Raw genomic sequence first — 22472 nt, 5'->3', positions numbered from 1 at the left:
CAAATGGTGCTGGCAGAATAACAATATGCGAAGCCTTCCACACAACTTAGCTAGACTTGCATATTCTTACTTTGATTGTTCTTCAGAACACATAATTTAGTGGAATACACTACTGCACTGGTTACAAAGGAAGTGTCCAGCGGATAACCTAATGGATTTTAAAATTGTTCCTGCAACAATGATAAGATTTCACCTGTTGCATGGGGAATTTGGCAGACTTTAGAAAACTGATTTTTATACTGTAGTCTTTTCTACATATCATGCCTAGGTGACTAGTCATTTATATTTCTTCAACAAAAGCAATGAGTGATTGTAACTCATCTTGAAGTGTCAGAAAAAATAGAGAGTCAGAAAATGATGTTCAGAAATGGAGGCATCTAGAGCTACACTGGGCTGTAGCAATTAAAATGACTGAATGCCACCAGAGTGACTGAACGTCAAAACCTCTGCAGCCATTGGAACTTACTGGATGTCCACAGGACAGTCATACTTTCTCAGCCCAATGCATCGGAAGTGCTGCTGTTCTGGGATCATAGTTAAGGAGTCTCTCTCTCTCTCTCTCTCTCTCTCTCCCTCCCTCCCTCGCTCCCCCTCTTTCTCTCTCTCTCTGAGGGCAGGACAACAAGCAATAGGTGAAAACTAATCAAGGAGAGAAGCAACTAGAACTAAGGGGAAATTTCTTGATAGCTAGAACAATTAGTCAGTGGAACAGCTTACAGAAGTTCTGAATGTTTCATCAATGGAAGTTTTTTAAGAAGAGACTGGACAACCATCTGTCCGAAATGGTATATAGTTTTCTGCCTGAGTGGGGAGTTGGACTAGAAGACTTCAAATGTCCCTTCCAACTCTGTTATTTTGCTGTTCTGTTGCTAGGAAGAGCACTGATCATAACAGCCTTTTCAAACTCCTTTTGTCCTTTGGGAAAGAGTCCCTATCTCCTGCACACAAAAATATACATTATACATTACAATATACAAAATATACATTACGCCTTCTGCTGCATGAATCCCAGCAACCAGTTAGGCCCTACAGAGTGGGTCTTCTCCGGGTCCCGTCAACCAAACAATGTCGCTTGGCGGGACCCAGAGGAAGAGCCTTCTCTGTGGCGACACCGACCCTCTGGAACCAACTCCCCCCAAAGATTAGGATTGCCCCCACCCTCCTTGCCTTTCGTAAGCTTCTTAAAACCCACCTCTGCCACCAGGCATGGGGGAACTGAGATACTCTTTTCCCTTAGGCCTTTACCATTTTATGCAAGGTATGTCTGTATGTATGTTTGGTTTTGTAATAAGGGTTTTAACTGTTTTAATATTGGATTGTTATATACTGTTTTTATTGCTGTTGTTAGCCGCCCCGAGTCTGCGGAGAGGGGCGGCATACAAATCCAATAGATAGATAGATAGATAGATAGATAGATAGATAGATAGATAGATAGATAGATGATAGAAAGATAGAAAGATAGAAAGATAGAAAGATAGAAAGATAGAAAGAAAGATAGATAGATAGATAGATAGATAGATAGATAGATAGATAGATAGATAGATAGATAGATAGATAGATAGATAGATAGATAGATAGATAGATAGATAGATAGATAAACTCCTAACTGTATTCCATCAGAGCTAACTTAGGTCTCGAATTTGTGGAAATGCATTGTTTCCTTATTAACATTTTTAACACCACATGAATTAATTGTTCATTTAATAAACTGCTTAATCACATTCGTCGAGACCTCAGATACTTAATTCTAAGTGGCCCTCTTCTGACTTATGGGGTTAGGCCAGGAAATAGGAGGAGAGTTTGCTACCAATAATGAGACCTATGGCATATGGCTCAGTTCAATATTATGCAGAAATATGAAAACATAACTTTAATGCCAAGGGGGGAAAACAGCAATTAATTTCCTTCCAAAGAAGATAAGTATTAGATTAGAGATATTAATATTACTTTGTGTAGCAGAATTCCAGAGTTAATTTAGTTATAAAGAACAGGCCTATATTTCTAATATTCTTCAGACGTGACATGAAAGGTGATTAAATTACAGATGCCGATGTGAATTATCAGTCTAAAGTTAAAAAAAATGCATGGAAGATCTCTGGCATTAAGTATTATCTGCCTTCATATGACTTACAGTATATGAAGCTCTAATTCTTCCATTGTAATTATTGTTTGTTACCTTACTGTTCTGTCTGGGTCCCCCCAGATGCCAAAACCAACCAGAAAGAGTATTCAGACACACTGGTAAAAAGGCAGTTTATATAATTCAAAGCAAACACAGGTAACAAAAACTGTTCTTACAGACAGGAACACTATGAAGCTTCACAGAGGTTTCACGAAGGCCAGGCAATAAAACAGGATTCTTGCTGGCAAAAACAACGCTGGAGATAATAAAACCCACGCCTCCCCCAAGTCTTCCAGACTTCTAGGCCACAAGCCAAGATCAGAGATGCCGAGAACCGAAGCAAGGTCACAGGACTCCCAGTTGATAACTCTCCACAAGACTGTAAGGGCGGGCCTGCCTTTTCAACCCTGCTGAGGAGAACCACACCCAAACCCAGCTGTTGCCAATTCAGGGATGGAAATACCTTTCTAATTGGCCCCGTCTTTGAGCTGCATGTCGCTGCCTCATGTCTATTATAGCCTATGCGTCTTCATCCAATGAATCCAGGCTACTAGCTGGGGAGAGGCGCCCCCCCCGGGGGTCTCAGGCTGCTCTCCCTCCTCCTCTTCCTGATGCTCCTCTCCCCCGTCTGCCTGGTACTCCCCCTCCTGTTCACTGTCCTCCTCCTCTGGGCATGGATCCGGCAGAGATCCAGCCGGTCCCTGAGGAGCCTCAGGCTGAATCACAACACCTTATGATCACAAAAATGTTAGAAGTGCAATAAGCCCACTAGAACCAGAATGGGCTTTCCACATGGCTCCTCTTGACCTCAGAAAGGGTCCAAAACCAAGTCCCAGTTCACTCCGGGTCTTGTCCCTTCTAGGAAACTTGGGTTATCAGGAGCCTATTCATTTAAAAAATAAATTAGAGTATTTTTTGTACCTCTTCCCATATTGTCTTCCTGACCTGAACAAGGCACTCTAAGATGGTGTCAGGCTATTGCTGTGGGAACTATATTGTGCCCTCCTCTAAGGATTTCCTGGTGGCAAAATATGGGGAATGAAAAGAAGGAAGACTATGGTGATGCAATTTCAACCGGCAGGCATCCCACCTCAAGCTGAATCTTGAACCATCTGTGATCCACAGCTGTAGATGCGAACAGTGAACAGTTCAGTCAGGCGGTAGGGAAAGCAAGTAGAATGCTTGGCTGCATAGCTAGAGGTATAACAAGCAGGAAGAGGGAGATTATGATCCCGCTATATAGAGTGCTGGTGAGACCACATTTGGAATACTGTGTTCAGTTCTGGAGACCTCACCTACAAAAGGATATTGACAAAATTGTACAGGTCCAAAGACTGGCTACAAGAATGGTGGAAGGTCTTAAGCATAAAATGTATCAAGAAAGACTTAATGAACTCAATCTGTATAGTCTGGAGGACAGAAGGAAAAGGGGGAACATGGTCAAAACATTTAAATATGTTAAAGGGTTAAATAAGGTCCAGGAGGGAAGTATTTTTAATAGGAAAGTGAACACAAGAACAAGGGGACACAATCTGAAGTTAGTTGGGGGAAAGATCAAAAACAACAAGAGAAAATATTATTTTACTGAAAGAGTGGTAGATCCTTGGAACAAACTTCCAGCAGACATGGTTGGTAAATCCACAGTAACTGAATTTAAACATGCCTGGGATAAACATATATCTATCCTAAGATAAAATACAGAAAGTAGTATAAGGGCAGACTAGATGGATCATGAGGTCTTTGTCTGCCGTCATTCTTCTATGTTTCTATGTGATCCTCTTTGCCTTTCAGGTGTTCCCTAAGATGTTTTGCACACAAAATAAGCACACCTACCTGAATTATTATCAGTTTTGATTACATAAATAGTGATGAGCTCCTACGGGTACAATCAGGTACGTAGAACCGGTAGGAAAAAAATGATTTTTTTTTCTTTTTTTCCCTTCTGGGCTCTGGGCATGTTTTTCCTATCACAGTAAATGAGGTTGAATGTTTATAATTTTAGAAGAGCTGTGCGTGCATGTGTGTACATACACTTTATATGTAATGTATATTTTGTATATTGTGTGCCTGTGTGTAATATGTATGTGCACATATGGCATACGTACATAGAATTAAATACTATATATTTTGGATGTTCAGTAATAGTAAGGGAAATTGTACATCGGACAATTGGCATCGGACCAGAATATCTCCGAGACCATCTTCTGCCGCTTGAATCCCAGTGACCAGTTAGGTCCCACAGGGTTGGCCTTCTCTGGGTCCCTTCGACTAAACAATGTCGTTTGTCCGGACCCAGGAGAAGAGACTTCTCTGTGGTGGCCCTGACTGTCTGGAACCAACTTCCCCCAGAGATCAGAATTGCCCCCACCCTCCTCGCCTTTCGTAAGCTCCTTAAAACCCACCTCTGTCATCAGGCATGGGGAAACTGAGATAAACTCCCCAGACCTATATTGTTTATGTATGGTATGTTGTGTGCATGTTTTTTAAATTATGGGTTTCTAGTTTTAATTATTAGATTTGTATTGTATATTGTTTTTCTATTACTGCTGTGAGCCGCCCCAAGTCTACGGAGAGGGGCGGCATACAAATTTAATAAGTAAGTAAGTAAGTAAGTAAGTAAGTAAGTAAGTAAGTAAGTAAGTAAGTAAATAAATAAATAAATCTCTTTGAGGTGAGGTGAGGAGAAGTCAGGCACCCTAACCCTTGATGTGAGTGACATCAGGTTGGCCACCTTTAAGCCAGTCACATGACCTTTAAGCCACCCCCGGTCACATGATAGTCAAGCCACTCCCACCTGGACACATGGCTGGCAAGCCACACCCACAAAATAAGCCATGCCCACAGCGTGGTAGTACAGTGATCCCTCGAGTTTCGCGATCTCGATGTTCGCTAAACGCTATATCGCGAGTTTTCAACCCGGAAGTAAACAACACCATCTGCGCATGCGTGGCCTTTTTTTTCTATGGCCACGCATGCGTAGATGGTGGAGTTTCCCCACCGGGCTGAGCGGCTTCCCCTGGGTCTTCCCCCTCTTGCCCCGGTAAGTGGCGCGAGCAAAGGCGTGGGCGCGCGCGCGGGGCCCGCTTCCCAGCTGGGAAGCAACAATACCAACCGGGTGGGTGGGGGAAGCCCCTGCGGCGCGCGCGCGAGGCCCGCTTCCCAGCTGGGAAGCAACAACACCAACCGGGTGGGTGGGGGAAGCCCCGGCGGCGCGCGCGCGAGACCCGCTTCCCAGCTGGGAAGCAACAACACCAACCGGGTGGGTGGGGGAAGCCCCTGCGGCGCGCGCGCGAGGCCCGCTTCCCAGCTGGGAAGCAACAACACCAACCGGGTGGGTGAGGGAAGCCCCGGCGGCGCGCGCGCGAGGCCCGCTTCCCAGCTGGGAAGCAACAACACCAACCGGGTGGGTGGGGGAAGCCCCGGCGGCGCGCGCGCGAGGCCCGCTTCCCAGCTGGGAAGCAACAACACCAACCGGGTTGGTGGGGGAAGCCCCTGCGGCGCGCGCGCGAGGCCCGCTTCCCAGCTGGGAAGCAACAACACCAACCGGGTGGGTGGGGGAAGCCCCTGCGGCGCGCGCGCGAGGCCCGCTTCCCAGCTGGGAAGCAACAACACCAACCGGGTGGGTGGGGGAAGCCCCTGCGGCGCGCGCGCGAGGCCCGCTTCCCAGCTGGGAAGCAACAACACTAACCGGGTGGGTGGGGGAAGCCCCGGCGGCGCGCGCGCGGATAAGCGGCAGCAGCGAGGCGGCGGGGAAACCCCAATCTTCGGCTCCTCGCTGCTGCGGTGGAAGTAAAAACACCATCTGCGCATGCGCAGATGGTGTTTTTACTTCCGCACCGCTACTTCGCGAAAAATCGATCATCGCGAGGGGTCCTGGAACGGAACCCTCGCGATGATCGAGGGACCACTGTAAACGTTTTTGCAGCCCTTCGCTGAATATAAAGACAAGAACAGTCCTGTAGCAGCCTACTCAATATGTTCATCCCACTTGAGGAGACTCCATGGCGAATACTTTTATGTTCAATGGTGGGTCCATTCAATAGTGGCTGTCAAGCACAGAAAATAAGGAGTCTAGGCAGTTCAACTCAGCGGTGGGTTCCTACCGGTGCAGACCCGTGGGGGTGCTTTGGTAGTGGCCCGCTGATAATGTAATTTTCCCATGACAGCTCCAGTGCTTTCTGTGCTGGTCTGTGTCCGCTACTATCTTTTTTTGGTAATTTTTAGCAATTTTTACGCTGAAACTTCCCTCTGAGCATGCGTGGAAGTAAAATCACACAAGGGGATACACACGCATGCACGTGAAACATCACAATAAGCACAGGTAAAAGGAACCCACCCCTGGTTCAAATGAATGTAGGTTTAATGTATGCTAATACTCTCCACAAGAATCTGAACTACTAACAGTCAAACTACTTGGACTAGAAGACCTCCAATATCCCTTCCAACTCTGTTATTCTCTTCTCTTCTCCATAGAAACATAGAAGTCTGACGGCAGAAAAAGACCTCATGGTCCATCTAGTCTGCCCTTATACTATTTTCTGTATTTTATCTTAGGATTGATATATGTTTATCCCAGGCATGTTTAAATTCAGTTATTGTGGATTTATCTACCACGTCTGCTGGAAGTTTGTTCTAAGGATCTACTACTCTTTCAGTAAAATAATATTTTCTCATGTTGCTTTTGATCTTTAACCCAAAGATCAAAGATCAAAGATCTCTTCTCTTCTCTTCCCTTCCCTTCCATTCCATTCCATTCCATTCTATTCAACCCTATCCTATCCTATCCGACTCTACCCTAATCTACCCTACCTTATCCTATTCTGTTCTGTTCTGTGCTGTGCTGTGCTGTCCTGTCCTGTCCTGTCATACCTTATTCTACTCTATTCTGTTCTATTCTATTCTATTAAATTGACAATAGATAAGAATCAATGGAATTCAAGGTGGGCTGGACTTGGACCTCTGCCTTTGGTAGGCACTGAAGGGACTGGAGACTGGTGATGCCTTTGTCCACTCCCTCAGACTCAGCCTGGTCATCTCTCACATCAGCATTATTTGGGTCACATTTAAACCACTTGTTAAACAGAATATCATGTAATACTATCAAGCACACTAATTAACATATAACACTAAAATTTAAAAATAGGAAATAAATTAACTGAACAACAACAATAATAACAGCACCACCAAGAATTAAAGATAAGAATCCCTCACTTATAGTAACTCCTCAGTATCTGATACTTCAGATGCATGTTCAAATTTTTGTCCTGGAAGCCTTTTCTTCTATAAATAAATCAAATATTTCTGACCTGGAAAACTATGTTTCAAAAGCAGACCATCATTTGATTAACTGCAACCTGCTGTCTGGTCTACTTTGCTTTTTTCTCTGACTTTGACCTTTCCTTAGTTAGTTGGTTTGATCAGTTCAACTTTGCTACCTCTCAGGTTTCTATTCAATAGGATTTGCAGACTTCAATATTGCTGAAATCACAGAATTAGGGAGCATTGAGGCTCTCAAGTTTATTCCCTTCCATCTACCCACACCCCTATTCAGTATATAGGAATCTAAATAAAACTTTCCTAACCAATAATTGTCCAGACTCTGCTTGACTGCATCCAGCAAACCTCTTCCATAGTAATTGATTCTGCTATCCAGGGAGTCTGTTGGATTTTTTTTTTCTAATATTGAACTTGATTTGTCTTCCTGTAGTTTAAGTTCATTATTCCATGCAGCTGCTGAGGTCTCTTCTCTGTGGGGGCTCATTGACAGCTTTGGAAGATACTGTTTTGAATCCTGATTACTGTCATTGCAAAGAAAGAAAGGCAATGTCCTCCATATACAGTGGTACCTCTACTTACGAACTTAATTTGTTCTTAAGTAGAAAAGTTTGTAAGAAGAAGCAATTTTCCCCCATAGGAATCAATGTAAAAGCAAATTATGTGTGCGATTGGGGAAACCACAGGGATGGTGGAGGCCCTGTTTCCTCCCAGGAGATTCCTAGAGAGGCCCCATGGAGGCTTCTCCCCACCTTTTCCAGCCCTGTTTCCTCCCAGGAGATTCCTAGAGAGGCCCCAAGAAGGCTTGTCCCTGCCTTTTCTGGTTACCATTTCAGAGGCTCGGGCTTGTAAGTGGAAAATGGTTCTTGAGAAGAGGCAAAAAAATCTTGAACGCACAGTTCTTATCTAGAAAAGTTCGTAAGTAGAGGCATTCTTAGGTAGAGGTACCACTGTACTATTTTCCCTGTGACTAGTTGTATCATACTGGAGCAAGAGGGTCATAAAATTTCAACCAGCAACAATGACACAAGAAGACTTATTGGTCATTTTGCCCATAAGTTTCCCTAAATCTGGAAGTTATGCTGACCCTTGTGTGGACCTAAATGTCTTTTTATTCCTCTAATAAGCAGTGTCCAGTAAATGCAATTATATGTACTTTTGAGCTAACAGATGTGGACTGTACTGATGATAATTTTGATGACATTCTGAAAAAGAAAACATTTAATGATGCTTCATAACCGGATATGAGTCATCCTCCGAAATTTCCATTTGCTAAATTGTGTCTAAATGTCTAAATTGCCCCAAACCCACAAACCTCTATAGGAGATCTGATAACACTGTTGATTATTGTGTGCTAGCTAAAGCTTTACATCCACAGTTTAGTAAATTAAGGGCATCAGATTTGCTAGGTAGCAGGTGAGAATAAATGTGGAATCTATAAGATCAGGGAAACGAAGCCAACAACCTTGCAACAAGCTACTCTGGAAGACAGAGAACATGAGTGATGATGGAGCTTGGACAGAAACCAGAACATAAGGCATCTAATCAAGGATTAGAAGATGGAGAGGAGAGACAACAAACCAGACTACCAGACTTCAGGTAAGGCTGAAGCAGACCACATGGGAACAGCAAGACAAAGCAATGAGCAGGGAAACATGGCTGGGAAAATAATATGTCCAGAGTTGATACATTGAGAATCAATAATTTCTAAAGTTGTGTCAGGGTTCCTCTTCCTTTACCTGATGAATGTTTTGCCTAAGAATTGTGTAACAACATCCATGTGCAGAAGCAAAAGCCAGCAAAAAAAATCCAAAAAATGATAGTGCTGTCCCCAGACTGGGCTCTACAGAACCAGCTCTCTGACATCACCACCAATTTACCACTGGTTCTATAGGACTGGTGCAAACCGGGAGGAACCCAACTCTGCTATAATCAAAGGATTCCAACTCTGTGTGTCTTCTTTGTTGGCCCACTAGCATCATAACCACCCCAGCTTTGCAGAAGCTTCACAGAAAAGGGGGAGAGAAGAATGTATTGTTGTAAAGACACCTACACTGAATTCTCATTGGTTCCCATCTAAACCACAAAGAAGTTATTTTTTAAATTTAAATTTGCCTTTTCCATCTTCCCTCCTTTTCATTTTTACGTTTTTCTTTCTTTCTTTTTCCTTTTTTAAACATTTGCCTGTTTAATAATTTATTTTATTGAATTAACTTTTAATTAATTCTAGATTGTAGGCAGTTTGCAATCAGCAGCACGACACAAAAATGGAAAACACAAACGGCTGATACTACTGCCTCTGAAACAAGCTGAAAAACAACCAATTCCATACTGAAAGCTCTTTAACCTTCCAAGATGAGGGACCGTTCTGATTTCAAGGCGAAGGCTATTCCAGAGCAAGAGGACTGTGCCTGAAAAAACCTGATCCTAGAGCTTTATCTGTTGCTCTTCTCAAAGAGAGAGGGTTGATAGGAGGTTCTCCTGACCCCAAAGAACTCAGAGGTGGGTTGCTACTGGCCCACCAATTGCACAATAGTCAAGATTCTAGGCATGTCAGTAGTCGTGCTTCTAAATTAGAAATATACTTAGCACCACTCAACAACCACCAATGGTTTCTATGGTTGTTTGTTGAGTCTTTGTGGTTGCTTCTAAAGTATAGATCCTGTCAGACATAGCAATGAAGTTTTCTAGTTTTGGTCAGCAGGATGGGCATATATATACAAAAATGAAGGAGTTTCTTGGAGAAAGTTCTTCGATGAAGGCCACTCTTCCCTTGTTCTCTTTCTTAGCCTTGCTAATACTTCAGCTGGGTTCCCAGTAACAACCTATTTATCAAGGGCTCTTTACTTGGAATTGTAAGCTGTTGAGAAGCCCTGTGAATAATTGATATCTCTTTATTACTCATTCTTGGCACTCCTTGCATAAAGAAAAGCATTTGTCTTTTTATCGTTTACTCTCATGTGTGCTGAGATGAATCTGGCTGGTGAAGGCATGTAAAAATTAATGGCCATAGGGACTTGCATTTCCAAATTGGTATGGGCCAAAAAGGCTAGCAGGGACTGCATTTTTCATTAGCCAGACATAACAATAATTGTCACCATCACATACACGTATTGGGCCAAAAGTGACATGCAAGGAAAAGCCGTTTTATTTTTCTTTAGAACCCAAACCCTGGTATCTCCCCCCACCCACCCACCCACCCATACATACCCCCCTATCCACATAGATGCTATCTTTTATGTACTGAGAAAACCTCTGGTGATGTATTCTCATTTTTCTTGCTTCAAAGAACGTACAGTATTGTGAGTCTCCTCAATAGAGTCTGATGCATATTCAAGACTTACCTGCTACACAAGATTCGTTCAAGACTGCATGTAAAATAGGTCATTGTCAGCCTTCCATTTGTCAAGTAATTTAAATGACAAGGACAAACTTCACTTGCAATTGATACCAATTTAACAGGCAATGCATTAGGCAGATTTAGTCATACAGTAGTCATTGGGCTCATGCGCGGCTCCAAATTTCAATTCTGCACACATTTATTTGAGGACAAAAATGCTTCGGAAGCTGTAGTAGCCTAGCTTTGATTTGTGTTTGATACTCAATCTGGGTGGGTTGGAGCTGCAAGGAGAGTTGAAAGCTAAGTCTGACTTCAAGAGGGAGAATAATAAAATGTAAAATATGGGAATAGAGTTATCTCAGACCTTGACTAGGTACTTTCTTCAAATGATTATTCTACGTCATAAGATCTGAAGACTTAATTTTCCAGAATTTATGACTGGAGAATTTTGGTAGTTGAAGTCAACAAGTCTTAAAGTTGACACGGTTGGACATTTCTGTCCTACATCTAATTTGGTAGATCACTATGTCCAATGATGAACTGCCACAAGTTGTTTTACTCATCTGCTTGGCCATGGCTTATTTTTCTAATCTTAAATGACAAAACCATATTTTTGGGTGTTTTTTGTGTTTTACTACATTTTAGAAGTAAAATGATGATGATGATACCCAGAGATTTGCAATATCTATTAAGAGTTCAGTGATTTGATTCCATTCCCTTTCTTCTCATTCCATTTTCTTCATATTGTGTGATAGTTTGTGCAAGTTGTTAATCTCCCACACACACAACTTTAGTATTGAAATATTTCTTCCAGTCTGTTGGCCACTGTGACATTTTCCGGATTTGCTAGCATGGTTTGATTAGAATTTTTACTGAATTTTCTTCTCTTGCTTCCACTATTTTTGCAGCTATTCCATCCATTTCTGCAGCCTTTTGACTTGGTAATGACTGGAGTGCTGATCTAACTTATTCTTGTGGTACTAGAGGTTGTATATGGGGAATATCATCTAAGCTAAATAATCTGATATGTTGTGGCTTCTGCTGTCCAGAGCTTCTTCCACTTTTATTTTATCTTTGAATGTGTTATGTTTGCAAGTTGTTAGAATAAATGTGATCACTGATTGGAGCAGGTGCGACCAATGAGAAGCCCACAAGCGCAACCAATGGGAAGCCGAGGCGCGACCAATAAGGAACCTCCGGGCGCAGCCAATAGGAAGCCCTGGTGCGAAACCTTGAAACATTGTCACCAATCCCCAGCGCTGGTAACAAAGTATATAAGGTGCAGTTGGCCACTTGTCTTTAAGTCACTACCTGCCTGCGAGCTGGTCACTTTAAATGTTCCTGATTATTGAATAAAGAGCTGTTACCCTCTTCATCGGCCTCCAGCCTCTGATTTAACAGTGGCAACGAGGGGTTCGAGCCTTTGCATTCCAGAGATGGCTTCGGCAATGCCGCATGCTTTGCCCTTCTTCAACCCCGATGAGGATACGTGGACAGCATACATGTCCAAATTTCGCATCTTCCTCCAAGCAAGCAATCTAGACAAATAAAGAGCTGTTACCCTCTTCATCAGCCTCCAGCCTCTGATTTAACAGAATGTGTTACTTTTTGTCCATTAGTATATCAAAATGAAGTTGGAATCTGCTTCTGGATTCAGACAGCTTTTGGAATCTCCTCTTGTTTTTTGTGCCTTGTTTCCAGTCTTCAGATGGAACAGATGCTGTTGTAACAATCTTTATTACCTCTTCTAACATCTCTTTGAAATTAAAAAAAATCCTTCCTGAGATCTTTCCCTTTATTGACTTTGGCTTGTCTTTCTTTCATGGAAATTTTCATCATTTGTTCTGAAATCTAGTATGCTTTGTTCTTTTTTTTTTCTTGATCTTTGTCAGTCTCTTTTTACTTTGATCCTTAACAATTTTGATTTCACTGAGAATTCTTTTCTGGTTCCTTATTAATTATGTTCTGGACTTCAAAACAATTCCTGATGTTCTCCTTGAAAACTTCCCTTTGTGATTCTGATTTCTGAAGGCATAGACATTACATGTGTATGCCTTCTACAAAATGCCCCACTACAAAAAGGACCTTGAAACTCTTGAGAAAGTACAGAAAAGAGCAACCAGGATGATAAGGGCACTGGAAACCAAAGAGAAACCAAATACAAAGAGAAGTTGCTGGAACTGGGTATGGATAATCTAGCAAAAAGAAAAGCCAGAGGGGATATGATAGATGTATACAGATATTTGAGGAGTTACCACAGAGAGGAGGGGCTCACATTATTTTCCAGGGCACCTGAGGGCCAGACCAGGAGCAATGGATGGAAACTGACCAAGGAGAGATTCAACCTGGAAATAAGGAAGAACTTTTTGATGGTGAGAGCGATCAACCAGTGGAATGGCCTGCCAGCAGAGGTTGTGAACACTCCATCACTGGACACATTCAAAAGGAAATTGGATTGTCATTTAGCTGGAGTGGTGTAGGGTTTCTTGCTTGAGCAGGGGGTTGGACTTGATGACCTGCAAGGTCCCTTTCAACTCTAATAGTAAATAAATAAATAAATACACATCTGAATATCTCTGGGACAGCCTTCTGCTGCTTGAATCCCAGCGACGGTTAGGTCCCACAGAGTTGGCCTTCTCTGGGTCCCGTCGACTAAACAATGTCGGCTGGTGGGACCCAGGGGAAGAGCCTTCTCTGTGGCGGCCCCCACCCTCTGGAACCAACTTCCCCCAGATATTAGAGTTGCCCCCACCCTCCTTGCCTTTCGTAAGCTCCTTAAAACCCACCTTTGTTGTCAAGGCGTGGGGGAATTGAGATATTCCCTCCCCCCTAGGCTTACAAAATTTATGCAGGGTATGTTTGTATGTATGTATAGTTGGTTTCTTAAATTGGGGTTTTTAAACTACTTTTAATATTAGATTCGTTTATATTGTTTTTTACTGTTGTTACGGAGAGGGCCGGCATACAAATCTAAATAATAATAATAATAATAATAATAATAATAATAATAATAATAATAATAATAATAATAATAATTAATAATAATAATAATAATAATAATAATAATAATAATAATAATAATAATAATAATTTCTTTTTCCAGCCCCCATTGCTCCTGTAACAAGTACTAGTCTGTGTCATATTCCTTGATTGTTGGGTTTTGTTTTGTTTTTACTGTTAACAATCGATCCTAAAATGCAGAAACTTCAGTGTCTTCAATGTCAATTCTTAACCTTGTTGCTATACCTATCATTTTCTTTCTATTTAATCAAACTCATTTTATTGTAACTTTCATTACTTGAAGATCATTGAATCAGGCCCCAGCACATCTTGGCTATTATAATTTACCTCTTCCGTCTCCTTCTATCAATAATAAAATCAATTTGATTTCTGTGTATTATGTCTGGTCGTGTCCATGCATGTAGACATCGCTTTAGTTATTTGAAAACTATGTTAAGAATGAGGAGATCACTGGATTGGCAGCATATCACTCTCCCATTTCATTTATATTTGTTAGGCCATACATTTCAAGTACATTTTATACTTAAGAACCATTAACATTCCAGTCTTTAACACAAATACAAACACACACACACAATGCATCTTGCTTGCATGCTTTGTCAATTTTAAGTTGAGGTTGACCATAAAATTTGTGGACTTTTTTTTCCTGCATCAGTAGTTGGAACATAAACCTGGATAACCCTCATATGAAAGGGTTATTGTGTAGTCTATTTGCCATTAGATTTGGTGCAGTGGTTAGAATTTATTTATTTATTTATGTATGTATGTATGTATGTATGTATGTATGTATGTATGTATGTATGTATTGATTGTTTGATTGATTTGATTTGATTTGTATGCCGCCCCTCTCCGAAGACTCGGGGTGGCTCACAACAGTGATAAAACAATATACAATAACAAATCTAATATTAAAAATCTAAATAACAATTTAACATTAAAAGCCTAAAAACCCCATTATTTAAAAAGCATACACACAAATATACCATACATAAAACTACATTGGCAAGGGGAGATGTATCAGTTCCCCCGTGCCTGACAGCAGAGATGGGTTTTAAGAAGTTTACAAAAGGCAAGGAAGGTGGGGGCAATCCTAATCTCTGGGGGGAACTGGTTCCAGAGGGTCAGAGCCACCACAGAGAAGGCTCTTCCCCTGGGTCCCGCCAGCCGACATTGTTTAGTCGACGGGACCCGGAGAAGGCCAACTCTGTGGGACCTAACCGGCCACTGGGATTCATGCGGCAGAAGGCGGTCTCGCAGATATTCTGGTCCGGTGCCATGAAGGGCTTTATAGGTCATAACCAACACCAGAAACTGATCGGCAACCAATGCAGACTGCGGAGTGTTGATATAACATGGGCATACCTAGGGAAGCCTATGATTGCTCTCGCAGCTGCATTCTGCACAATCTGAAGTTTCCGAACACTCTTCAAAGGTAGCCCTATGTAGAGAGCATTACAGTAGTCGAACCTCGAGGTGATGAGAGCATGAGTGACTGTGAGCAGTGACTCCCGGTCCAGATAGGGCCACAACTGGTACACCAGGCGAACCTGGGCAAACGCTCCCCTTGCCACAGCTGAAAGATGTTTCTCTAATGTGAGCTGTGGATCAAGGAGGATGCCCATGTTGCGGACCCTCTCTGAGGGAGTCAGTAATTCCCCCCCCCCCCAGGGTGATGGACGGACAGATAGAATTGTCCTTGGGAGGCAAAACCCACAGCCGCTCCGTCTTATCAGGGTTGAGTTTGAGTCTGTTGACACCCATCCAGACCCCAACAGCCTCCAGACACCGGCACATCACTTCCACTGCTTCGTTGACTGGACATGTAGTACTGCATGTAGTATGTAGTACTGCAGGTTACTTCTGCTGATTACTGGCTGCCAGTAGGTCTCTTGTGGGTGCAAAGAGATTCGAGATTGATGACTGTCCCTCAGGCACATTCATTCATTCATTCATTCATTCATTCATTCATTCAGTAAGTCATTCATTCATTCATTCATTCATTCATTCAGTAAGTCATTCAGTAAGTTATTTTTTTTTGTAAATATTTTTATTGATTTTTAAACAATTTTTTTAATCACACAACATAAAACAGTGCATAGTGAATTGTGCCCACCACCCCGACACACACACACACCAAATTGGGGGTGTTTCTTGTATAGTCCACTTAACCCAAGAGCAATATATCTATTTACATAGTATAGAGTGATTCCAATTTATTCCTTGTAGCTTGGTCTCGGATTCTGCTCGTCATATATCGTCTTACCCTGTCCCACCATCCCATCAGCTGTCCCAACTCAGTATCATTATCCAAATTTATCCTTTTTTCCATAATTTCAAATTGAATATGGTCCACCATGTACCTATACCAATTTTGCATTGTCCATTTTGTCTCATCCTTCCAATCCAAAACTATTACTGCCTGAGCGCTTTCTATTGCTGCTTTTTTTATTTCTCTAAATTCTCCCATCACATTGCTTTTTACTAGTACTGCCATTTCCTTAGTGATTGTCCATTGTATATTTAGCATTCTATTGATATCCTCTTTCACTTTTTGCCAAAATTCCTGCACTATCGGGCATTCCCAAAACATATGCATAAACACTCCTTTGTCTTGACACCCATGCCAACAATTCCCCCTGACATTCTGCTGAAAATGTGCGAATTGAACGGGAGTAAAATACCACTTATGTAATATTTTCCTTCTCATTTCCCTGATTCTTGTATTTTTAATTTTCCTTATATCTTCTACTATATTTTCCATTTCTTGTACCTCTACTGGTATCTCATTTTGCCACCATTTAGTCAATCCATCAATCGTATCCCCTTCTGACTGCACTAGCAATTTGTATATATTAGTTGCTTGCGCCTTTATCCCCTCACTTTTTTCTCTTATTATTTTCTCTAACCCTGTCTCCTCCCTCCATAATACTTCTTTATTCTCCCTTTCATTAAGATATTTACATATTGCATTTATTTGTAGCCACCTTCCCTTACCTAACCACCATTCTATACGATTTCTACTTGGCCTGCCATCCTTCTCATATAACTGTTCTATCTTAGTTATCCCTCTTCCCTTTAACTCTCCTATAACCCTATTTAAGTTTGTTTCATTTTCTCTATTTATTACATAAAGTGATGACAGTTTAGATTTATATAATCCTATTTTCCCCTGCCATTTTTTCCAAATTTCCATAGTCCCTTTCATTGGGCCTATTAATTTACCTAAGTCACTCCTATTCCACTTTCTAAAGATTAATTCTCTATTCTTCATCCCATTTATCTGTTTTTCCAATTTCACCCATTTATTTTCACCTAATTGCAACTCCATTAACCTTTCCATTTGAAAAGCTTCCCTAGTCATTCATTAAGTTATTCAGTCATTCAATCATTGTATTTCTGTCTCACCTAACTCTTGAGACTGGGCGGATTACAACAGGATATAAAATATATTTAAAACATCATAAAAGATTAAGAAAAAACAGTTTAAAAAATCACATACATACCTATTCTTGTAACCTTCTCTACATCTCATCCTTGAGCGCATTATACTTAAAGTACTATCTTTGTGATGTCCTATCTGTTTAACAAAATAACTTCTTAAACAGGTAGGATATCTTTCCATTACTTCTTTGTTTTTTTAATCTTCTCTCTCACCGTGTCCAATCCATTTTAATTTGCTGGTGCCTAAAATGTCAATGTGTGGTTGGTATTTCAACTTTCATTCCATTGAGCTGTTCCATGTTTGTTCTTTCAATGTAACGTAGTCAGGGGTGGGCTACTGCTCAGACGGTGGGGAACACAGTGGGGTAGTGAAAATGGAGCTCCACCCCAGAGCACACAATTTGCACTGAAAGATGTTGAAAGAAAATGCAGGGTGTCCTTCATAAACCACGCCCACAGTGTGGTAGTAAAAATTTTGGTAGCCCTTCACTGAACATAGTATATGTAAATTGCAATAGACTGTATATGTATATGCAATAAACTATGTAAATTGCAATAGACCCAATTTACATAGACTTCTGTAAAGTTTTTGATTCAGTATTGCACGACAAACTACAGTGATCCCTCGATTTTCGTGGGTTCAAACTTCGCGAAACGGCTATACCACGGTTTTTAAAAAAATATTAATTAAAAAATAGTCCGCGGGTTTTTTTCTATACCACGTTTTCCCCCACCCAATGACATCATACGTCATCACCAAACTTACGTCTGCCATTGCTGATTGGCCGAAATCTCGGCCAATCAGCTTTGCCATCGCAAAAAGTTTGCCCGACAACGCTGATGCACCGAAATCTCAGCCAATCAGCGTTGTCATCGCAAAAATTTCGCCCGACAATGCTGATGGACAGAAATCTCGGCCAATCAGTGGTGTTATCCCAGCGTGCTTTGGAACTTTTGCAACTTGTTAAAACTTGTTGGAAGATGGCTCCTAAACGTTGCACGCAGAGCGGAGGCGGCGACGCTAAAAAGAGCAGGAAGATGCTGACAATTAAGGAGAAAATTGAACTTTTGGACATGCTAAAAGAGGGACGCTCTTATGCAGATGTTGGTCGGCATTATGGGATCAACGAATTGAGTGTGCGATACATTCGGAAAGACAAAAAGAAGATAAGGCAAACTTCTCTGATAACATTCAACAAGGCTGCAAAAAGAATGGTGACGCCTAGAAACAAACGCCTTATGAAAATGGAAGCTGCTTTGTCCGTGTGGGTACAAGACTGCCGTAAAAAGAGCATTGCTTTGGATACCAACACCATACGGACAAAGGCACAGCAACTCTACACCCGTCTTGCAAACACAGAAGGAGGCGATGCAGATGAGGGAAAAGAACCATTTTCAAACACAGGTGAGGGCTGGGGTTTTTTATTCTGTCATTATTTAAGTGCTTTTACCATACTGTATGCTTTCAATCAAGAGTCACTTCTCTCTCCCTTTCCTGTCATTCTCTGCAGATGAGGGAAAAGAAGGTGCTGGTGAAGGTGCTGATGACTCTGAAGACCCCCAGCCATCAACATCTACTGCTTCTTCGGCCCCATCCACATTCACAGCAAGTAAAGGGTGGTTCGATAAATTTCAACGGTGCTATGGCCTGAGGAGTGTGTCATTGCACGGAGAAGCTGCCTCAGCAGATACAGGTGCAGCCGAGCAGTACGTCCATGGCACGTTTAAAGACCTAATTGAAGAAGGGGCCTACCTTCCAGAACAGGTGTTCAACATGGAGGAAACAGGCCTGTTCTGGAAGAGGATGCCTTCACAGACTTTCTTGATGCAAGATGAAGCCAAAGCCCCTGGTTTCAAGGCCCCAAAAGATCGGGTAACTTTGATCATGTATGGAAATGCAGCAGGCTTTCTGATGAAGCCAGGGCTAATTTATAAGTCACGAAATCCAAGAGTCCTCAAGAACAGAAATAAGAATGCATTGCCAGTGTACTGGATGCATAATCCTAAAGCATGGATTACAAAAGCCCTCACGCGGGACTGGTTTCATCAGTGCTTCATCCCACAGGTGAAAGATTATTTGGCTGGCAAAGGACTCAATTTCAAAGTGCTTCTCCTAATGGACAATGCTGGAGGCCATGATGACCTGGCACATGAACATGCTGGGGTACAAGTCGAATTCTTGCCACCAAACACCACATCACTTATCCAGCCGATGGATCAAGGTGTTATCCGCGCATTTAAGGCACTGTACACGCGCAATTCCCTTGGAAGCCTCATGGAAGCAATGGACGCTGATGAAAACTTCACATTGAGGGGCTACTGGCATCAGTACACGATCGCATCGTGTCTGAAGAACATTCAGAATGCCTTAATGGCTATGAAGTCACAGACAATGAATGCCTGCTGGAAGAAATTGTGGCCAGAAGTGGTGCATGATTACAAGGGATTTGCTCCCGAAGAAATTCAACATGCTGCAGTCCAGAAATCTGTGAAGCTGGCACAGGCACTGGGTGGAGAAGGCTTCATTGACATGACACCAGATGAAGTCAATGGTTTGCTTGATGAGCATGGCCTACCGCTGACAGACAAAGATCTGGAGGAGCTGACCAGGTCAGCGAGTGAAGAAGAGGAAGAAGAGGAAGCTGAACAAGCTGAGGAAGAAGAAGATGTTGGCCTAACGCTTGAGCGGCTTGCAGAAGTGCACAGAGCTGCTGCACATCTCCAACGCATGGTGGAACTTTGGGATCCCAACATGACTCGCTCTATACACTTTAAGGCCTCCCTTGACAACACCATTGCACCATACAGAGCCATGTTAGCCCAGAAAAAGAAACTGCGCCAACAACTGCCCATAACTATGTTTGTCACAAAAACCAAGAGGTCTGTCACACCATCACCTTCAGCGTCCATTGTAGAAGTGCCCAATGAAATGGTGATAGAAGAAGATCCCAAGTTATCCTAGTTATGCTAATATTTTTTGCAAATACCCCCACCCCAAAAAATGTAAATAAATAATTATCATTTATAACTATCAGGATGACTAAGTGTCTTATTCAATGTACTGTACAGGTACAGGTAGAGGTACAGTACAGTACTGTACAGTAATGGGAAGGGGAAATGGTAATTAAGGGGATGGGAGATGGTAATTTGTGGGTTAAAAGTGTTGGGACTGAGTGACATAGAAGAATGAATGAATGAGTGAGTGAATGAATGAATATTGTACCTGTATGTAAATTCCCCCCCCCAAGTGTGTGTGTGTGTGTTTGTGTGTGAACTCTTGAACCATTTTCAAACACAAGTGAGGGCTGGGGTTTTTTATTCTGTCATTATTTAAGTGCTTTTACCATACTGTATGCTTTCAATCAAGAGTCACTTCTCTCTCTCTTTCCTGTCATTCTTTGCTTCAATCATTTTCTCATTTCTCTTTTTTCCTCCCCTTTTTTCTATCATTTCTCTCTCTCTCTCTCTACCTTCCACTCTCCCCCCCTCTTGCTCTTTCTCTCTTTCTCCCTCTCTCCTTTCCATATTGCTCTGTCTGTTGCTCTCTGTGAGAACGCCTGTCCCGCCTCCTGCAGCCCCCCTCGCTGACAGCTGGGACGAAAGCGCTCTCAGCCAAGGGACTACAAGAGGGGTGGGGCGGGCATTCTCAAAGCACTCAGAGCGGCTAGCGGCCAAATGAGGAGGCCGAGAAGCCGTAGCCGCCAGCGCTGCTGCAGGAGGACTCGTGCCCCAAGAAAGCCGGTGAGAGGGGCGAATCGGGCGGGCGGGGGCTAGCGGCGAGGAGGCCGGAGGCGCTGGGTGGGTGGCCGACATTAAAAACAATCTTTGCCAGCCTCCGCACTTTTGTCGCTCCCCGCCTCCAACTTCAAGCCCTTGCGCGGCCATGGAAAAAGGGTGCGCATGCGCAGATGGTGTTTTTACTTCCGCACTGCTACTTCGCGGAAAATCGACTTTCGCGGGAGGTCTTGGAACGTAACCCCCGTGAAAATCGAGGGAACACTGTACTTGTAAAACTATAGTCTTATGGCATTTCTGCCCCCCTGAATAAATGGATAACTGCATTCCTGCCAAACAAGTCATCAAAATACTGAAATCTATATCAACTCCTGCATTTTTACACTTTTTATACCTTACATAAATAATTTTTGTGATCATATTAAAAGCAACAGCATTACCGACAATGCTGCTACCCTTCAAAAATATTTTGATTATGTATCAGAATGTGTGGCAATTTCAAATCTCGACCAACAAATGCTCTATCTTATACATAGGCAAAAAAAATAAAAAAAAAAATCTGAACACAAAATACACGCTGGATGAACACAACTTTATAGATGACCCTCACTCTGTTAGAGACTTTGGAGTATTCATCGCTAATGAACTAAGTGCCAGAGCCCACTGTAACAACATTGCAAAAAAAAAAGCATTAACCTAATCTTGCATAGCTTCTTCTCTGGTAATATTGCACTTTTAATCTGAGCATACAAAACATTTGCTAAACCATTTCTCGAATACAGCTCATCTGTCTGAAACTAGCACTATATATTGGACATTAATACAACTGAGAATGTTCAGAGATATTTCATGAGAAGAATCCTCCGCTCCTCTGTTAGCAACAGAATGCCTTATGCCACCTACCTGAAATTTTGGGCTTAGACAATTTAGAACTACGCCGCTTTAGGTCTGACCTAAGTGTAGCACATAAAACTATCTGCTACAATGTCCTATCCATCAATGACTAATTCAGTTTCAACTGCAACAAAACATGAGAACACAATAGATACAAACTTAAAGTAAACTGCTCCAAACTCAATTGCAGAAAATATGACTTCAGCAACAAAGTGATCAATGCCTGGAAGATGCTACCTGACTCTGTAGTTTGTTCCCCAAATTCCCAATACTTTAACCTTAGACTGTCTACTGTTGACCTCACCCCATTTCTAAGAGGTCTGTAAGGGGCGGGCATAAGCGCACGAACATCCCTGTCCTAATGTTCCCATGTACTCATAACCATCTCATGTATACATTTATACTTTTATTATAATTTTATATATGTTATGAGTAAGGAAATAAAAATAATAAAAATAATAAAAAATAAATTCTTTCTTGGCAGCTTTGAGTTTTCCTTTTCTGCATAGGATCTTTAGGACCTGCACAGTTTTAATAAGTCATGTCATAAACACTTTAATACTCCAAAAGTACTTCAACTCCACAACATGTAAAGTACTATCTAACCTGACTGTATTATCATCCAGACCATATCAGCAACTTTGT

At 42.1% G+C, this 22472-nt stretch overlaps 1 protein-coding gene across 1 annotated transcript; it reads left to right on the top strand.

Annotated features, from left to right (window-relative positions):
* The first annotated feature begins 18179 nt into the window (after positions 1-18179).
* LOC139158417 (tigger transposable element-derived protein 1-like) lies at positions 18180-20200 on the top strand. Its single transcript, XM_070735727.1, has 2 exons — positions 18180-18603; positions 18710-20200. Exons 1-2 carry the CDS (start codon positions 18180-18182, stop codon positions 20158-20160), a joined length of 1875 nt encoding a protein of 624 aa, XP_070591828.1. The 3' UTR covers positions 20161-20200.
* Positions 20201-22472: the final 2272 nt, after the last annotated feature.

Source organism: Erythrolamprus reginae, chromosome 2 (assembly GCF_031021105.1).
Source record: "Erythrolamprus reginae isolate rEryReg1 chromosome 2, rEryReg1.hap1, whole genome shotgun sequence".
Lineage (NCBI taxonomy): Eukaryota > Metazoa > Chordata > Lepidosauria > Squamata > Dipsadidae > Erythrolamprus > Erythrolamprus reginae.
Note: the sequence above shows the minus strand (reverse complement) of the source record. Positions and strands in the feature narration are given on the sequence as shown.

What these genes read in the sequence shown, in the direction of transcription:
- LOC139158417 (XM_070735727.1), top strand. Translation starts at nt 18,180, where the DNA reads ATGGCTCCTAAACGTTGCACGCAGAGCGGAGGCGGCGACGCTAAAAAG. An exon ending in AGAACCATTTTCAAACACAG is followed by an intron (nt 18,604 to 18,709) that starts GTGAGGGCTGGG and finishes CATTCTCTGCAG; the next exon opens with ATGAGGGAAAAGAAGGTGCT.